Genomic DNA, 20,543 nt, shown 5'->3' with positions numbered 1-20,543 from the left:
CCATGGAGCTGCACTGCCCTAATTTGTCATTAACAGGTTTTTTTTTAATGGTGTCTAATCCTTCAGCCAATGATAAGTATGTTATGACAATTGTGAAATAAATTTAATTATGGCTACTATTATGACAATTACAGTACTGGTAAAATGACATGTTAATATTGCAGGGTGTCAACTCATGATGGAACATGGCATCTTGCACTATATATCTGTAATAAATATAAATATGTTTATGGAAGTCTTATGACGCAGGTTCATGACACACCTCAGTTTGTCATTTAGACTGTGCAAAACTGGAGGACTGCAAAAACTAGATAGTGCTGCATAACTTAACCCCTCAAACTTCTAGAACCATTGACAGACCCAGACTTACATTTCTCACTCTGGCTTTCCTGTTAATTTTCCTGTAGTTGCTGAGTAACTAATAGTAGTTACTGAAAAACTTGTTTTAAGATGAATAACTGAATACTAACCTGGGACTTTAAAGGGTTAAATAAATGATAGTATATTTCATGTTCCTCTTTATTACCTTCAGATGAACAAACATCACACAGTGTACGTTTAGGTGAAGTATTTTTAGTTGCACCAGTGTCACATGATGTGTGTGCTTGTGTGTATGTGTGTGTGTACGCTAATGTTCATTGCTGTTAGCATAGCTTGATTATAAAGCTGTCACATGCATTATGCAACCCCAGAGTCTAGTACCTATTTGAAAAATACACTGTAATTAGAAACACATACATCACCAAAACTGTGTTTTGAGATCGTACATTTTATTCATTCTTCCCTTCATAGTATTCTTCTGATTGATTACTGGTCTCTCTCTCTCTCATTCCTAACCTGTGTCTCAGCCACTCCCCTACACATTTAACTAGTTTCTGCTCAACCAGTTTGTCCTCCCTCGCTGCCTGAATGTTGACTGTATATAACACGGTTGTGGTGCCACATACTCACTTTGCCTTTGCCTTCAGACAGACACACACCTATACTAAGGTCACAATCTGCTCCTGTTACTGAGTCCATGTCGCATGATCAGGACATCTGCTACCTCTGCAAAGAGGACCTGAGGGACCCTGTGTCCATTCCTTGTGGTCATCTTTTCTGTGCCATCTGTCTCAGGACCTACTGGGACCATGCTGACCACACGGGCCAGTACTTGTGCCCGCAGTGCCGAGTCAGCTACAGCAAGAGGCCTGCCCCACGCCGCCTGATGTCCTCTCGCAGTGATTCAGGCCAGAAGCTTTCGGAGTCCACCCCTCCAGCTCCTCCAGCTCCAGACTACAACTATGCTGGCCCCAGGGATGTGGCGTGTGACATCTGCATTGGGAAGAAGCTCAAAGCTGTTAAGTCGTGCCTGATGTGCCTGGCATCATACTGTGAGAAGCACCTGAAACCTCACTATGAGTCGGGGACCTTCAAGAGGCACAAGTTGGTGGATGAAATTGGTCATCTGGACAGGCAGATCTGCCCACAGCACCAGAAAGGCCTAGAGCTGTACTGCCGCACAGACCAGATGTGTATTTGTGTGCTGTGCACTGTGAAGGAGCACAAGGGCCATGACATGGTATCGGCCGAACAGGAGCGAGGCGAGATGCAGGTGAGAGCAACTATTCAGGAGGGAGTGAAGGTGTTTGTCTTTCAGTTTCACCACTGATGTTAATTAGAATGACACGAATCATAATAAAGTCATCTTGTTGGTTCAATAAAACAGGTCCTAGGGATCATATTTGTCAGTCTAGTTTCCTTTACATGAAATTGCTCTTTCCTTCTCACTACTGCACATTCAGTAAGAGAGTAATTTTGTTGAATTTAAGACAAATTAGCCTGACATTCAACCTTTTATCATAGAGGATGTGAATGGACAGCAAATATTGCTTCTTGCCAAACTCTTAAAACAAACATATCGATGTGGGAGTGATCTCCAGCTAGATTAGAATAAAGAAGTTGTCTGTGCAGTATCACTGGTGTGGGAAGGACTGTACTGCTGTTTGTGATGGCAAAAGTCCTCCATTGTTCCTTAACCAAAATAAGGAACTACTCACTTTAGTTACCAACATAACATACCAACATGTCCTTGCTTTTATGTTTAAAGCAATGCATAAAAATGTTTCTGTTAAAAAAGTTGTCATTAAAAGTGTCCATTTTTATGCAGAGTTCAGTGAAAGCAAGAACAACAAAATGCAAGACAACATCGTATATGAATCATATTCATAATGTTTGTGTGTGTTACTATAGCAACGTCTGGGTGCCACACAAGCTGAGATCCAGGAGAAGATCCATGACAGAGTGAAGCAGATGGAGGAGTTGAAACAAGCTGTGGATGCACTAAAGGTGACTAAATAATGCGTTTTACGTGTATGAATGAGGCATTGATGAAAGTTTTTCAGTCCTAAATAACTGCATTCTGAGGAAACCCTTAAAGAATGCTACAAAAGAGTGTTTCCCCCTGTCAGAATGGTTTTTAAGTAGAAGCCCTTTAGGAACCAAGAGACCTTGGAAAATGATTTTTGTCATCTTAGCCAACAGTATTCATGGCGCATTTAAGTCATTTAGGTCAGTTGCTAGAGTTTCAGGAAACTAAACCACAATGCATATCATTGTATTAACTGATATTTGACTTTGTTGTACGAACTATAGATCTAATAGCTAGAAAAAGTAGATTTACCTTTCAGTCAACACAGTCAATACTAAGTCTAATACTACACTAATAAGTCTTCTTTTAAATACAGAACTTGTGTGCTTATAAATAAGTACAATAGATTAGATAATTATGTTCAATCAAAGGAAACAAAATAACACGAAACACAATTTTTCTTTCCAGAGCTCGGCTCAGCGGGCATTGCAGGAGAGCGAGAAGCTATTCGGAGACATGCTTCGCACCATCGAAAGGATGCAACAGGAAATGGCCAAGCTGATTTCATCCAATAAGAGAGCGGCGCTAAACACAGCAGAGGGCCACATGGAGCGTTTGGGGCAGGAGATCGCTGACCTGAAGAGGAGAGACAATGAGCTGACGCAGCTGTCGCGTACAGAAGACCACATCCACTTCATCCAGGTAGAAGAAAATCCCTGAGCAAAGTTAGTGTGATTAGATGTTTCGGCTTTATGTGTTCAAAAAAATCAGTGAGGTTGGTACAGTACCTCAGGTTAATTACTGCAGACAAATCATCTCCTGATTCTTTATCATTTAAACTTTTCTTTTGAAGAGTTTCCACATGCTGATAGCCCAGACAGATGCTGAAGAGCTGCCAACAGTTAGCGTCAACCCTTACTTCTCCTTCGGCTCCGTTACCAAGACTGTCTCGGAGTTGAAACAGCACTTAAATGAGTATGGCAATGAGGAGCTGGTCAAGGTGGCCACTACGGGTGAGTTAAAGCATACATTACATTATGTTGTGAAACTGAAATCATAACAAAATATAGCCTTTCAGAGATTCATATTACATGAGATTTCTCCAATTTATCAAAGTGGGAATGTCACCATTTTCTTTGTATATAATCTACAGACAGGTGACAAATTAAAGGAAAAAACAAAAAGTGGCTTTATTATGCAGTAGTGGCATTTAATTTTCTTGGCATGCACTGGGTTCACTTGGCCCCTTAGAGGAAAACACCACTGCAAGTCAATACAAAGTTCTTCTAACGGATCACCTTTATCTTATGATGAAACATTTCTATCCTGATGGGAGTAGTCTCTCGAAAAAAAGAAGCCTCCGCCCTCATCCACAGGCTTACAGGAATGATTTTATGAGTATGAAAAGCTATAGTATGGTACATAAAGCTCTTCAACATTATCGTCAAAATACCAATTAAGGGGAATATCTTTTAAAAGAATGGTCTTCATCCCTCCAGTACAGATCTAGAAACTTGTAGAATCTATGCCAAGGTGCAATGAAGCTGTACTTGAGGCTTGTAATGGACTAAACATCCACCTTACTACAGCACTGCTGTTTTTTTTTGCCTTTAATTTGTCACCCGTCTGTATATTAGGTGTCTTTTGCGCTCCCTTTTACAACTGTCTTCCCATACAGTTCTGTTCAGTATGTTGTTTTATTTTATGACACATTACTATTTGAATTAATAATTATGACCCAAAAATTCTCTTCCAGTGAACAAAATGCCTTTCTGTCAACTAGAGGACAAAAAGGGGAGGAAGTCTATAAAGGGTGAGTTATGTCAAATGAGACATTTTCGTTGTTCTCTTTATTAACATTGGCTGCAATGTTGAAATAAAGCATTGTCAAAAAAGTAAAATAAATAAATAAATAAATAAATAAATAAATACTTTTTGTCTGCTCAGTAACAAACAGGTTGACATGTGAACTAAATACCATGTGATCAGCTATGTAAATGATGAGTAGATATGCACTGTTAGCAGTTTCACACATTTCTGGGTGTGGATTGCATAATCCTAGAGTTCTCTCTGTCAGCCAATTAGGCGTTACATTTATAGGTCAAAGATGGGGTGGGGGGGGGTCGGGGAGGGATAAAGATCAGTTTAAAAAGTACATAAATAAGTGATATGAATTAATGTAATATACTTTTAAAAATATGCCACATAAATTAATTTAGAAACTTCATTCTTCATACACATTCATTTTATTAAACATTTGATTTTAGAATTGTTGCCATTATTCTACATAATATGTATTTTGTTCCTGTAAATCTTGTATATGCATAGTAGTCATTTTCTGCTGTGTCTCTAGCTGATGAAGTTGATGTGTATAAGACTCAGAGGACTCTGAGCCAAGCACCTCGCAGCCAGGCTCCACGCTCCAGGGATGAATTTCTCCAATGTAAGTTTGATTTTACTTTTGTGTCTTTTTAATCTACAGCACAGAAACAAAAATATTACTTTTACAGGTCATCTTAGAGGGCTATCTGGTTTCCATTAGGTGTTGGCTCATAGTGTTTTAAGAACTAGACATGTTTACTAAAAACAGTATAGGAAGAAGTTAAGTGTATCATATTTATACAATGCTTCACACATTTCCGTAATGGTATGTGACATAATTTGCTTAATTATACCTTAAACAAAGTTCTGAGAAACAAGACTGGCCGTTGGCCCAGTGCTAGGCGGGTTGTTGAGGGAGTTGTCCTGCAGCATTCCTTAGATATGGGATTTGTGCATGAAAAGACTGAAAGAACTTGCTCGGCCTGTTAGGCGAGTGGGCGTATGGTTTGTTAAAGGGGAGAAGACATTCCAAGAACTAGAGCGCAAAAATTTATGAGCAAGCCTTATTTTGCAAACCTGGCCTGGACGCTTCTTTACTTTCTGGCTCATGCGTACTGGTGCATGCACTTGTTCTAACCCCTTCTAGGTGTTTATTGTGACCTGAAGCAGGAGGGAGGGGAGCATCAAACATTTCACTTGAACGCCTGCATCTGCGTAGATGGTTAGGTGAACTGTTTGTTGTTTTTCTACAGCTGGAACAGCTTAGCTGAAAGGCTTGTTCCTGTCTAATTGAAAAAACACAATATGGTCAGGGCTACAAAAGGCAAGTCTTTCATCTATTGTGCACAAACTGGGTGACGCCCTGAGTAGCGATGAAGACAGTGAAACCACTTTACTCTCTTCATAGCTTATAATCAAATATTCTGCAAAGTACTGTTAGTTATGGCAACACAAATCCCAAAGATTTGTGGTAAAGGAAAACTTTATTAAGTCAACATTTTAGTTAGGAGCTTAAACAATATACTTCAGGTAAGCATAGATATGTAGCAAAACTCATTGAATTCCAATATACAGCAACTGCATGGGTGTGTAGTCAGTCTGAAGTGTGCCACTTTCGGCCCTTTAGATCAGAGACGATCACATGGTTCCTCAGGCAGCCACAACCGCCTAATGTACAACCAGCTCTGAGAGGCGACGAGGTGGGCAGACTCTAGACTTTATTTGCATGTTGGGCCTATACTCCTTGACAGCCAAGCAGTATAGCAGTGCTGACCAAAGATCAGCTTTCTCACCATTTCAATCCTCACTGATCTGAAGTCACTGATTATAAAAACTGATACGAGGTCAGCACTCCTATTTTAAAGATAAATGTGCCTGGGCTTCACCTGTAGGATCTGTCACTTCTGGAATACCTTGAAAACTTTTGTTTAATCAGTATTAAATTTCAGTTTAACACTTTGGCCTTGGTGGTTGATTTCATCTGTTTTAACTTTATACTTTACGTAGGCATCTCTAATCTAAAACCTCTAAGAATAATTAACCCTATCTCCGACCTCTTCTGCTCTGTTGAACAGATGCCTGCCAGCTAACTCTAGACCCAAACACAGCATACAGACAGCTCTACCTTTCCCGAGGCAACAGGAAGGCAGCACTGAAAAGAGAACCCCAGTCCTACAGCGACAGCACCCAGAGGTTCGACTGCCTGCCCCAGGTGCTGTGCAAAGAGGCCTTGTCTGGTGGCACCTACTATTGGGAGGTGGAGTGGAGTGGTGAGGGGGCCTCCATCGGCATCACCTACAAGGGAATCAAGAGGACAGGCTACGGTGATTCATCCCGTATTGGCTACAACCGCAAATCCTGGGGCCTTTTCTGCTCCGATTCCAGCTTCTCGGCTCGCCACATGAAAGATCAAGTCGATATCAATGTGCCCTACTCTTCTCGCATTGGGGTTTTTCTGGACTATAATGCAGGCACGCTGTCCTTCTACAGTGTAGCAGAGACCATGACACTTATCCACCAGTTTAAAGCCTCCTTCTCTGAGCCTGTGTATCCTGGTTTCTGGGTGTGGTATGAGTCGGCCATCTCTATTTGTCAACTGTAGCTCTGTGTACTTGGTTTAGGGAGAAAACATAAAAATATTTTTTATAATTTTATATACTATATACATATATATGCATGAATGTCGTTGTTTTTTCTTTTTTTTTCTTTTTATTTGCTTTGTGATATTAGTACGAAAAATAATGTGAATAAGCAATATAGTTCAATAAGCAATATTGTTAGTGAACATGGTGTCTCATATATGTGTGTGTGTGTGTGTGTGTGTGTGTGTGTGTGTGTGTGTGTGTGTTCAAATTCCAATGCTGGTTTGTATATGCAAATAAAAAGACAATAAATGCAATCTAAAATATCTGTCCATATAGAAGGTTTTATAATGTTATGCTCCACATAAATGAAGTACATAGTTGGCTCTTTCAATGAACTCACTGATAGGCTATATAAATAGCTAAATGAATATGAACTACCCAATACAACTTATCCTGAAATTCTGAAATCCTGAAATTTCATAGCTCTAAAAGTGTACAAACAGCGCCATCTACTGGCTCGATGTATGAAGCTGATTGATGGACTAAGAACTGGTAGCATGTCCAGATTAGATATGTGCTGGTACAGAGGGGCAAAAGGGGGAAGGTGCACACTAAGGGTTGGCACCCAATTTTGTACAGGAAAAGATTTTCCACATAGTCACACTACTGTATTTGATTCATAGTTCCTCTATAGTTTTCTCAAAATGCCTACAACACGACAATTAGGCAGATTTAAATCAACAGAGTGACCATTTGGGTACTTAGCATGGTGAAATGTGTAAACACAGGAATAATTTCTTCATTGGGCTTGATCATCTGAGTTGCTATTATATCTGAGTTTTTGATGTTTCAACCACCTGAGCAGTCAACAAGCTGGTATTAACAAGCTAGCAACTTAATGTGTTAGCCTAACACTTCTTACTCTAGATAGTAGTTAGCCACTAACTTTAAAATATCTTTTTCCCCCCTGCCAGATAGATATGAATGCTTCATGATTGCTTTGTCTTGGTGATGATCTGATGTTATTTACATAATTTAGTTACATTAATTGCAGCTTCTATTCTTTTCAAGAGATTTGTTTGCACAAGTGCTAGAGTGGTCTAGTCGCTAACTAAACAGGACAAAAATCAAAACCTAAATAAGTACAAAAACAATAAAAGCTAGTGTAGAGAATTAGCAAATAGCTTTGTAAGAGATTTACGATGAGGAGGAGGAATCTCATATCAGACGATCGTAGATCTCTTAGATCACATGCTGCTGAAGTTGTAGCAGGGTCGTTTCTTCCTAGAAGCGCTGTAAATGGGCAATGATCACAGGGGGCCTTACGATGCTTAAAAAAGATACACAATAAAAGTTTACTATCAGTATGTTTACATGGACAGCAATAATCTAATTATTGAGCTTATTCTGAATAAGACAATACTCTGATTAAGGTGTTTACATGAGTTGTTTTTAGAATATTCCTTTCATGTTCCCGTTTTACATGTTATAGAACATAGATTGCTTAATGGCACACATCATTAAATCCCTATGCCACTTCATCTGACATTCCCTTCATTATGGTACAATATACAGTTTTGGGTGTTTCATTTTTAATTTTACAAAAGCTTCAAATGCAGTTCATTATTTGTCATGCTATACATGCAAATAGACGAAGGCGGATACAAATTGTCCAGCAACAGGCCTCCTCTGTACTTTCATTCAGCAACATTTCATTCAAGCTACTGCGACAAACATCTGGGTTATGCATGTAACCCTGTTCCCTGAGAAGGGAACAATACATTGCTTTAGCTGAACGCTGTGAGAAGCGGCCTCGCGCATGACTGAAGCTGAAGCTTGTGTAACATCATGCCTATTTATAGGCCAGCTGTGATCAGGTGACGTGGCAATTAAGCTCATAGGAAAACTCTGGGGCCAGACCCACAGTTTCCATAGTTCTGGCCGAGGGTGATAAATCAGCCCTCTGGTTTGAGACAGTAGATCCCTGCGGATGGGAATCTACAAAGGAGTGCCATCTAGCAGGGATATTGTCTGTGATAACCATATTCGAGCTGGCCAATAAGGTGCTACTAGCAGCAAAGAGTCTTGGCAAACTCTCACTAGAAATTGTGGGAGCAGAGCGAACGGGGGAAAAGCATATAGATGTGACCTCATGTGCACCATGGTGTCCAGCCCTAATGGTTGGGAGAAGAGGTGAACCACAGCAGACAGTGTGTTGTCTCCTCAGAGGTGAACACATCCGCTTCTGCTTGGCTAAACCTCCGCCATATGGACTCCACCACTTGTGGATGGAGCCACCAATCCCTGGGCCTCAGTCTCTGCCTCAACAGGATGTCTGCCCCCACATTCCAGTTACCCAGAATGTACATTGCACTCACTGACAAAAACTTTCCCTCTGCTCAGAGAAGAATTATTTGCACCTGCCTGAACAGGGGGCGCGAACATAATTCTCCCTGGTGGTCGATATATGAGACCACCGCTGTGTTGTCTGTCAACAAATGGTGACCTCTCAATTGAGGAAGAAAGAATTTCAGTACTATAAATATGGCCCGTATTTCTAGGCAATTTATATACCACTCTAGATAAGTTCCACTACAGAGACCGTGAGCTGGACAGCTGTCTAAGACCACGCCCCAGCCCATGAGGGAGATATCTGTCATTACTGTCTTGCGATAAGGAGACACCCCTAGAGTGTGACCAAAGGCTAGAAACTGGGGACACTTCCAAATTCTCAGAGCACGTAGGCATCGCCGTGCGACACTGATTACTGTCAGAGGTTTCATCCTCGGACGAAACCCTCAACTTTTCAGCCACCACTGACACGGCCTCCTGTGCAATAGGCCCAATGGTATTACATTGGCTGCTGCTGCCATAAGCTCCAACAGTCTCTCATAAAGACTGAAGGGGAAAGGGGATGCCAAGATCCAGCTTTATCTTGCTCAGTGTTGATAGGATTGACCCTACGCATGTTGGGTATAGAAATGCCCTCATCATAGTGGAATCCTTATAACCACTAGAAAAGTTGTCCACTGCACTGCAGAAAGCATATTTTTCTGAGGTTCCACCTGAGCCACAAGCTCTTCATGTGGGTGCGAACATCTCGATGTTGAACCGCCAGTTCCCTGGACTGTGCTAGAATTAAACAGTCGTCCAGGTAGTTAAGTACGCAGATGCCCTGGAGTCACAATGGAGCCAGAATGACATCCATGCACTTTGTGAAGGTGCGAGGGGATAAAGCTAACGATATTTCTATGCGGAAATATGCACCTTTTAGATCTATCGTCACAAACCAGTCCTCAAACTGAATCTGTGGAATAATAAGTTTGGGCGTCAGCATCTTGAACCTGTATTTTTGAAGAGTACAGATCAGATGATGCAGATCTAAAATTGTCCGCATACTCCTCTCTTTTTTGCAGACAAGGAAATAACGGCTGTAAAAACCTCCCTCCCTCAGGGAACAGGGTACATGTTCTATGGCCCCTTTGTCCAAGAGGGATCTTACTTCCTGCTCTACCGTCGGGCTCTGGTCTGTGCTGACTACTGTGGTGAGCATACCTCTGAACCCGGGGGTCAAGCTCTGAACTGGACCTGGTAACCCTTTTCTACGGTAGACAGAACCCATGGAGACACATGTGGCAATAGTTTCCACACTGCCAGATGGTCTTTTAGTGACGTTAACTTTTCCACATTCTATTGGAGGGAAAGCATCAGATTTTTGTTGCCCTGTGACAGTTCGCTGAGCAGAGAACACTGAAAACTTGCTACAGCCTTGGCTAGGGGAGGCCCTACAGTAGTATTGGGGGTTAACTGTCCTAACAACCTCATGTCCCATGATATGTCCCTCCACGGCCCCTCAGGTCCTTTGTCTGTTTGGCCCTTTATGACCATTCTCAGATCAGGCCTAGTAGCAGGCCGCGACTGTGGCCGCCCGGTTCCCCTGGCTGTCTGCGGGGGTTGGCGGGCTGCCATATTTACCTTCTGTGCCTCCCTCAACCTAGCGCTGGCCCAAGCTCCACTCTTAGATGTCGGGTGAACTCGACACAACAGGGAAGGAATTGGCTGAATGCCGCCATATGTCGAGCTCACTCAGCAGGTCTGCTTGGTAGGCCTGCAACACGGCCAGTGTCTGAAGTGACCCACAAGCAAGACCCACTACTGCATAAGCCTTGCCAACCAACGCCACGGTGGCCTTACATGGCTTGGATGGCAAAGCCAGCCCCCCCTAAATTACGTGCCGTCAATGGAGAGAGGTAGCTCGCAAGCGCTTCCTCCACCTTCAGCATAGCTAAATAGCCATGCCGTTCATTCCCCACAATGGCCGTATAATCTGACATCGTGGGGTTATAAATATGGCTTATGCATGGTTTTCCAAAGAAGCCTGATATTTTGTCATGCACTTCTGGGAAAAAAAGGGAATTTTCTGCAGTGTGAGGGATTTACTTTCACTGGGGAGAAAAAAGCTCATCCAGCCTTAGTAATCACTTCAAGCAGCTCTTTATATGCTGCTCTCAGCTTTTAGTACATCCTTCTGGCTCCTTGGAGTCAGAGAGGAATTGTTATTATTATAATTATTATAATTATTAATTATTATTAGTGTGTGTGGTGGTTTTTTGGCTTTCCATAGCGGAAGGAGATCCTTCCACACGAGATCCCCCGGACCTGAGACGGCTAGCGGCCTAGACAGCGGCCGCCCCCAGATCCACGAGGTTCTGAAACCCAACTTGTTTTGGCTTCTGAGAAGAGAGCAAGTCGCGAGCGGAGCTGCCTAATTGTAAGGCGTTCACAATGCACAGTCAGACCTCTCAAGGGCTGCCGTGTCGTGTTCCACCCGTAGACACTTCACAAAGAAAGTGTGCATTCCTCCCCATTCATGAAACGGGAGCAAGGCGTAACACACTTCCTGAATTCTCTCACTCAAACTTTTCTCTATTTTTTTTTTTAAAGGGACAGAAAATAAAAAAAATAAAAGAAAATAAAAGAGATTTTCCTTTTTTTTTAAACATAGAGAGGAAATGAAGAGTCTTTTTGCGAGCGTTACACAAACAACCGACATGCAGTCTCGATGAAGATAATAAGGCTGATGGCGTGGTTCACAGGTGTCGTTTATATACCATGCGACACACTTAATTGCCGTGTCACCTGATCACGGCAGGCCTATAAAGGCCTATACGCATGATGTTACACAAGCTTCAGATACTGGTCATGTGTGAGGGCCCCTCCCACAGTTCAGCTAACTCAATGTGGAGGTCCTTTTGAAAGGGAACTCGGAGGTACTGGATATGAGTACGAAGTAAGGACTGGTGGGAGAGAGTTGTTTTAATGGAATTTGATGACACCGAAAGGAAATAAATTTTTGTGTATGTGTCCTGTCGCAAAATGTGGCAAAAACTCCCACACAACGTTAATAGTGTGATTATGGTGTGTACATGTCTATAATGCACTTCGATAATGAGACTAAAATAGGAATACTTCACACATCTTAATTAGATTCGTTTTTACTTTGAGAATGACTTTAGTCGGATTAAGGTCATCAGTTTCCCAGAGTCTGGGATACCTTTAAGTTATTTGAGGTTTGAATTAAACCCATTCAATTCAAGTGAGCAGTCAAATAGGCTAATAGAGTAAGAATGTAATAAATGTAAAAACTTTGACAGTGGTAGATAGTAATTATGCCACTGTAACAAAATTTTTAAAAATGGATCCCCTGTCAATGCATCACTGATCCCACTTTGAGAACCGCTGCCATAAACAACCTGGAGAAAAATCTCTCATTTGAAGGGGAAATTGTTCTTTGACCCTAAGAACTGGACATCAGAACTTGGCATGTGTTACAGCAAAACACAAGTGCGACCACTGTGCAGGCTGTTTAGACTTTTTAAAGACCAAGCAGTAAATATAATGAAAGACTTCACAGAAGATGTGAACCAGAGGCACTGAAACTGCTTCTAACATGCATACGGACATTGATTTTTACTACAATCCAGTGTGAAAGGGGGTTCAGTCTGCACTGATACAAAATGACTGTCAAGGCTCTTGTAATGTTTCTAGGTTCAGATTGCAAAGAAGAGAAAAGGGGAAGCAAATCTGGCAAAATCTCTCAGCAACTCCAATCCAGTTCAGTAACTTGTTTGAAAGCTGAACATTTACTGAAACTCATCACCAGAGTCTCAGTTCATGCAAAGACTCTGTCTGATAAACTTGTCCCAAATTTTCCCATAGGTGTGAATTAGTTTATGAATGTATGTGTTTGTTAACCTGCATTGGACTGCCATCCTTTCAGAGTGAATTCTCCTGCTTTGTGCCCAGTGTTCCCAGGATAGGCTCCATATCCACCGGGACCTCGATCAGGATAAAGTGCTTATTGAAGATGAATGAAGGAATATCCCTCTTATTACGCCATCGATAATACCTCATGATATAATACATTGCTCAGACTGAGTAATTTTATTATTGCGATAATGATAAATATTAGATTTTATTCCACCCATCTATGGTAATATCACGACCAGCCGTTACTGGGCTTCTTGGTCCAGTTGGGGGAAATGAAAGGTTTGTCCCAGGTGTTGGACATTTACAGTGTATTTCAGGCACTTGATTGACACATAATAGTCAATCAGTAGTAACTGAAATATTTTTCACATTATACTCTCAATGATATTCCGAGAACACATTTCAAGTGAATAACACTCCTATTTGAGTTCATTACGGTCGGGCTTTGTGTATTGATGGGCATGGATATAAAGTGGGGTCAAGGAATAGACGTATCATTTCCATGCTTTTGTAGCCCCCTCCTTTGGAGCTCAAAGGAGAACCAGCCTACAGTTTACTCAAATCTGTGGTGTATTTTACATACATCCTGGACTGGGAGAGGTACAGATCGCCCAAGATGAAGCTCATCATGTCTGGACCTCTCCCCACATACAGACATGGAGTTGAAAGGTTCAGTAGACTCTTCGCCTTAAGCGAGTGGTTAATATAACGGTGCAACGAAGAGAATCTGCTCTTTGTTAATAATTGGAATCTACGGAGCCCCCTTAGTGTCAGGTAAGAAAAAAAAAACAGCCGTGTGTAATCCGTGCCCTCAGTTTTGCAATCCGTACATTCAGTTTTGCAATCCGTACCTTTTGTTTTGCAACCCGTACCCTCGGTTTTGCAATCCGTGCCCTCGATTTTGCAATCCGTGCCTTTGGTTTTGTAAACCGTACCCTCGGTTTTGCAATCCGTACCTTCGGTTTTGCAATCCGTGCTCTCGGTTTTGCAATCCGTACCCTCGGTTTTGCAATCCGTACCTTCAGTTTTGCAATCCGTGCTCTCGGTTTTGCAATCCGTACCCTCGGTTTTGCAATCCGTACCCTTGGTTTTGCAATCCGTGCTCTCGGTTTTGCAATCCGTACCCTCGGTTTTGTAAACCGTACCCTCGGTTTTGTAATCCGTGCTCTCGGTTTGTACTCTGTGTGCGCTTCCTTCTTCACTTCTTTCTGCAGCAAACAAGAGACCATAGGACTTTTCGACGGCGTACATCTGCCTGGTAAGTCCAATTTATCGAGGTTTAAGGGTAGATTTAATGCTATGTTGTGTTTTGAATTGGACGTTTCACAGCTTTCATTGTGTAACATTGTCTTTATTGTGCTTTGCACTCCAAACCCAACCGTTAGCTTCCCAGGCTTTCTTGTTAGCCAAACTTTGTGTTTGAGACCTCCATTAACAGTGCAAGTGCTTGTCCAGTTATGAAGTTTTGAATTTCCATTTACTCTGTCTGGTAGGTTACCAGATTTTCAAAACCCAAACTGGAACACTATGGCGCCATATGTGTTTTCCATGCACACGCGTAGTGTTGTGTCCTGCAACTGTTGGTAATGTAACATGGTGATGACTAATAACGTTAGTGAAGCCTTGGATTAAGTTTGTTTTACTGCTGGTGCAGCATATCTTCACTCCATTCCGGTGCTTATTACTTGACTGCAGTGAGTGGACAGGGGAAAGAGTGGAAAGATTAAGGAAAGAGAATAGGAAACTCAAAATAATAGAACTAACACTCAAGGAAAATCAATCCAATTGAATTTAACATAATTGGAACTCATAAAGGGAGAGTTTTGATTAACTAGCCAGTAGGCTAGTTACCACTGGTGACTTGATACATACTGACCCAAAAGTTCAAAGTAATTTAATAATTTTTGCCTGTCAATAAATCATCATATCTCTTTAATAGAATGGACCAGAGTTTCCACATGTTCCTTCGAGAACAACAGAGGTTAAGTGAGGAGGTTATTGCCACCTTCATCAATGAAAAGGTATATGACACCCCATTCCAACATACCACACAGTTTTAATGTTGAAAACATTGGGGTTAAATTGGGCTAGTCTGGAATAGCCCCCATTTCATCCATATACTATCATCCACATAGAACACGCAATTGCCTGTGCACATACAGGCACAGAATTGCACATAGGCTATAGCCAATCTAGAAGTAGTTGAGTTTGGTGTCTGTTTTTGTCATGACCTCCTACTGTGTAAAAATATCTGTCACTTTACAATAGAAATGCATGCATGCAAGCCTGAATTAGTGAGGTTGAAAAATAATGTGTTGAAATATTACCTGATGAATAATGAAGATGGTATTTTAACAACTGAATATTTTGGAACCGTATGTTAGGAAGGTGAATATCTGTGCATTGTATTTTGAATGCTGGAATTTTTGTTTCAATCAAAATATACAAACCCCAATGAATTGCAGAGGAAACTAATTCAAGCATTGATACTGCTGTGGGTTTTTTTTTTTCTCAGCCCTCACAAGTGAATCATACTGTGCAGCTGCTGCTTCACATGGAGCTGTTTCCAAAATTGGATCTCCCAGTGGAACTGCTTTCACAACTGGAACTCCAAGTACAAGTGAATTTGCCAGTCTGATGTCGAGTGAAACTTTGAATGCCGTAGCTTACAGTATCTCTTTGTAAATATTTGATTATATCTTTTCATGTGACAACACTGAAGAAATGACACTTTGCTATAATGTAAAGTAGTGAGTGTACAGCTTGTGAAACAGTGTAGATTTGCTGTCCCCTCAAAATAACTCAACACACAGCCATTAATGTCTAAACCGCTGGCAACAAAAGTGAGTACATGTCCAAATTGGGCCCAAAGCTTCAATATTTTGTGTGGCCACCATTATTTTCCAGCACTGCCTTAACTCTCTTGGGCATGGAGTTCACCAGAGCTTCACAGGTTGCCACTGGAGTCCTCTTCCACTCCTCCATGATGACATCACGGAGCTGGTGGATGTTAGAGACCTTGTACTCCTCCACCTTCTGTTTGAGGATGCCCCACAGATGCTCAATAGGGTTTAGTCCATCACCTTCACCCTCAGCTTCTTTAGCAAGGCAGTGGTCGTCTTGGAGGTGTGTTTGGGGTCGTTATTAGGCTGGAATACTGCCCTGCGGCCCAGTCTCCGAAGGGAGGGGATCATGCTCTGCTTCAGTATGTCAGACCATGACACTCACACCATCATTCTTGACTGTAGGCAAGACACACTTGTCTTTGTACTCCTCACCTGGTTGCTGCCACACATGCTTGACACCATCTGAATCAAATAAGTTTATCTTGGTCTCATCAGACCACAGGACATGCTTCCTGTAATCCATGTCCTTAGTCTGCTTGTCTTCAGCAAACTGTTTGCGGGCTTTCTTGTGCATCATCTTTAGAAGAGGCTTCCTTCTGGGACGACAGCCATGCAGACCAATTTGATGCAGTGTGCGGCGTATGGTCTGAGCACTGACAGGCTGACCCCCCACCCCTTCACCTCTGCAGCAATGCTGGCAGCACTCATGTCTATTTCCCAAAGACAACCTCTGGATATGATGCTGAGCACGTGCACTCAACTTCTTTGGTCGACCATGGCGAGGCCTGTTCTGAGTGGAACCTGTCCTGTTAAACTACTGTATGGTCTTGGCCACCATGCTGCAGCTCAGTGTCAGGGTCTTGGCAATCTTCTTATAGCCTAGGCCATCTTTATATAGAGCAACAATTCTTTTTTTCAGATCCTCAGAGAGTTCTTTGCCATGAGGTGCCATGTTGAACTTCCAATGACCAGTATGAGGGAGTGTGAGAGCGATGACACCAAATTTAACACACCTGCTCCCCATTCACACCTGAGACCTTGTAACACTAACAAGTCACATGACACCAGGAGGGAATATGGCTAATTGGGCCCAATTTGGACATTACCCCTTAGGGGTGTACTCACTTTTGTTGCCAGCGGTTTAGACATTAATGGCTGTGTGTTGAGTTATTTTGAGGGGACAGCAAATTTACACTGTTACACAAGCTGTACACTCACTACTTTACATTGTAGCAAAGTGTCATTTCTTCAGGGTTGTCACATGAAAAGATATAATCAAATATTTACAAAAATGTGAGGGGTGTACTCACTTTTGTGAGACACTGTGCGTCTCAACAGAGAATGACATGCCGGATAAGGAGGATTTAATTGTTGTACCAGAGGCATCATTTTTAATTGATGAGGAAATTGTGCTCGGATATGCTTTTCTTGATGATTGCCTGGATGACCTTGATGATACCCTTCCAATGGACCCAGTGCAGGAGGAAAGTTCGTTTACAGGACAGGAACCTTGTCAACCACCAAAGATCACCAGGCTAAGGCTTCACAGGGGAAATGTTTTCAGTGAACTAAATGCTGCTTTTAAAAACGGTTGTGTGTTTGTAGATGATCCAAAGGAACACAGAGATTGTTTTGTGCCATTATGTAGGTGCAGAGTGTGAATACATCATCATCACAAGCAATGTCACGGCGGTGGATGCAGTCACCTTCGCACCGGATACATTCTTCCTCTGACACTTGGCACAAATAGTCCACTATGTCATATAATTCTGGAATAGTATATATGACATCAGGCCGACCATGGGGAACACGTTCATTCGTTGATGGACATATCAGGTGGCTGTTCCAGGCCTCCTTGGTAGAATGCAATTCATCCTGCATAGGTGACAAAAGTAGAAATTGTGAAATCATATTAAATTTATGGCTACGGTTATATATATATATATATATATATATATATATATATATATATATATATATATATATATATATATATACACACATACATACACACACACATATACATACACACATACATACACACAAGCCTATGTAATTATCAATGTAATTGTTAAAGTAAATAAACAATAAAATATCAAATAAAGAAACCAACAGCCCTAGGTAAGTCATTTCACCACGAGGTACCACAGATGAAAAGTGACCGTGACTGTGATCTCTTGTTGTTGAGCGAAACACAACAGACGCTCATCGGAGGAGCAAAGTAGTTGAGAGGTAGTAGTTTGAATAAACTGGTGCTGATCAAGTGGCTGCCCTATAGGCAAGAGTGAGGGACTTAAATTTAATTCTAGCAGCCTCAGGGGGCCAGTGGAGGGTTTTTTGGAACAATTTGCACCCCCCCTTCCAATCTCTCCGCACCCCTCTGGTTGAAAACCACTGCTCTAGGGGGTTCGGGATTCAGGCTCAGGGCACTGTAAAGCGCCTTGAGACAATTTAAATTGTTTATGGTACTATATAAATAAAATAAAATAGAATTAAATTACATTTGTAGCAAGCACAAAAGTTTTTCTGTCAAATTGTAATGTCTCATCATGTAGCATGTCCTGGAAAACATTTCTGATGTTAGGATGAACTGCTGATTGCAGCAAAACCACAGGCCTATAGGGTAGGCTAGACATGTACATCATCCACTGTCTATTGATGCCACTTGCCTGTATCAAAACCAAGGAAGCAAAATAACGAGGTTCTGGTCCAAGAAGTCCCCAACAAAATCACCTTCATCTTTAAGTCGGTGAAAGTGGTCGAGCCAGAAGTCCACACACTCTTTACGGAGAAAGCCCCACCAGCTCTCTATTCTCTGATTGCTTGTGCTTCTTCCATAAATGAAACTTTTATCACCCCCATAAACATCATCATCATTGCGATGAAGGTACCATTGCATATCTCGCATAGAGCTGTTTTTCGTCCCCATATCTGTCCTGACGATACAGGCACATCCCCCTAGTTCCCCTATTGTCTCTAAGAAATAACCTCCTATAACTTTGGGGTCACTACTGGTACAGTAAGCATTCAACCACAGTATTCTTCTTGAGAACCCATCAATGGCTCCATTGATGCATATACCGAACGGCTTTAATTTTCATAAGAATCAACATGCCATACAAAATTTGGCCCCTTGGAAAAATTAGGCGGACATCCTCTTTCCATACAGACAGTCCCCTTTCTTTGCACTTAGTGTACATCCACCTGTAGCCATGAAAAGCCCCTGAGCCTTGGAGTTCCTCCCTTATGAAGTGAACAGTTTCTGCTAAATTGTCAAATATTTTCTGGCGAAACAGTCCATTCTTCTTCAGGATTGGTTTTAGGGTTGTCAGACGGAGAACAATCCTGTGCTTAACACTCAAAATATGAAGGATGTCTGTATATGTGAGGCCCAAGTTAAAATAAAGTTCTATTAACTCCAGTCTATCCATGGGAATATGCGTGGATTGTGGATCCATCAAGGATGACTACTGCTCACTAACACATTGCCTAGAGAGAGAGAAACTGACAAGGAGGATTATTAATGGCGTCAATAAACTCAGCACCTAATTGTACACATTGTTTTTGTTACAATCTCACCAGGAATACTCTCAGTTCATCCAAAAGCGCTTTCAGCACTTTTTAAGATAGGCAGCAGCAGATTTTACATGCTTGATTTTAGTTCAAACTGAACTGGACTTTCCCACTGATCAATCCACTCAAAAGAAAAATAATTAGAGAGAAAAAGCTAGCACCCTGGTATAACGATCAAACGTGTACCTTAAAACAGACCACTCGACAATTAGAAGGTAGATGGCATCAAACTGAATTGGTAATATTTCAAACAGCATGGAAGGAGAGCCTCCTGAACTATAGAAAATCTTAGTGCTACTAGATAAGTCTACCTCGCACTTGCAGGACAGTACTGGCGACATTTGGAAAGTCGCTAAGGTTTGTTCAAAAAGCCGCTATGCGCTTTTTTTTTCCAAAAAAAAAAAAGTCGCTAAAGGGGTCTGAAAAGTCGCTAAGTTGGCAACACTGATCTGCACTGACAGTTACATAAAAGGCAAGCTAAGCTCCTCCTCTCCCAAGCAAAAAGAAAATACAGAGGGAGAGGGAACACTAGTTTTTCAATTTATGCACATCCTATTTGAAAACTAATAAAATACACCAAGGACCCAAATGATGCTATGTCTGTGAATTTTTTAAAAAATTTCACGCCCTCCTTCCGATCTCTCCATGTCCGATCTCTCCACATCCAAAACTAAAGTCAACAAAATAGACACTAGCACAACGAACAATACTAGACAAAGCAAGATAATAAATAAAACCATGAAGCAAAACAAGAAACCGATCAAGCAAAACAGATTGGGTAAAACAAAACAGTAAGTAAAGCAAAAACAGCAGCAGCGTCACATGTAGCGTCTTCGGCTAGGGATTTGTCTTAGAGTAGATTTAGATGTTCAACTCCCCACTCTCACCACTGGGTTGAACAAACACCAGATGTGAAGTTGTATGATTACTCACAGGTACCGCGGCTCGACATACATACACATATCATTCAGCCACCAGCTAAATGTTGCGATCACTGAATGCGATCACCAGCGCCAACTCGCTATAATGTATGCGCCACCAGCGCCGCTCTAAGACTGAACGGAAATGGGAACCAGAAATGGGAACCGGAAATTGGAA

The 20,543-nt window shown here is 41.7% G+C and overlaps 1 protein-coding gene across 2 annotated transcripts; it reads left to right on the top strand.

Annotated features, from left to right (window-relative positions):
• The first annotated feature begins 1,018 nt into the window (after window positions 1-1,018).
• Window positions 1,019-7,196, top strand: ftr83 (finTRIM family, member 83). Of its 2 annotated transcripts, XM_053618318.1 has the most exons (8): window positions 1,019-1,594; window positions 2,233-2,328; window positions 2,819-3,052; window positions 3,204-3,363; window positions 4,107-4,163; window positions 4,704-4,793; window positions 5,799-5,871; window positions 6,247-6,384. In XM_053618318.1, the coding sequence occupies exons 1-7, from the start codon at window positions 1,019-1,021 to the stop codon at window positions 5,858-5,860; spliced, it is 1,275 nt and encodes a 424-aa protein (XP_053474293.1). In that variant the 3' UTR covers window positions 5,861-5,871; window positions 6,247-6,384. The 2 variants fall into 2 exon arrangements, with proteins under 2 accessions (XP_053474293.1, XP_053474292.1); XM_053618317.1 differs by lacking the exon at window positions 5,799-5,871 and having other exon boundaries at window positions 6,247-7,196.
• Window positions 7,197-20,543: the final 13,347 nt, after the last annotated feature.

The sequence above is a fragment of the Ictalurus furcatus genome, chromosome 28 (genome assembly GCF_023375685.1).
Source record: "Ictalurus furcatus strain D&B chromosome 28, Billie_1.0, whole genome shotgun sequence".
NCBI classification, from domain to species: Eukaryota; Metazoa; Chordata; class Actinopteri; order Siluriformes; family Ictaluridae; genus Ictalurus; species Ictalurus furcatus.
Note: the sequence above shows the minus strand (reverse complement) of the source record. Positions and strands in the feature narration are given on the sequence as shown.

Coding starts and splice junctions, on each gene's coding strand:
- ftr83 (XM_053618317.1), top strand. CDS start 1,019: ATGTCGCATGATCAGGACATCTGCTACCTCTGCAAAGAGGACCTGAGG. Junction 3,364..4,106: donor GGTCAAGGTGGCCACTACGG/GTGAGTTAAAGC, acceptor ATTCTCTTCCAG/TGAACAAAATGCCTTTCTGT. Junction 4,794..6,246: donor CAGGGATGAATTTCTCCAAT/GTAAGTTTGATT, acceptor TCTGTTGAACAG/ATGCCTGCCAGCTAACTCTA.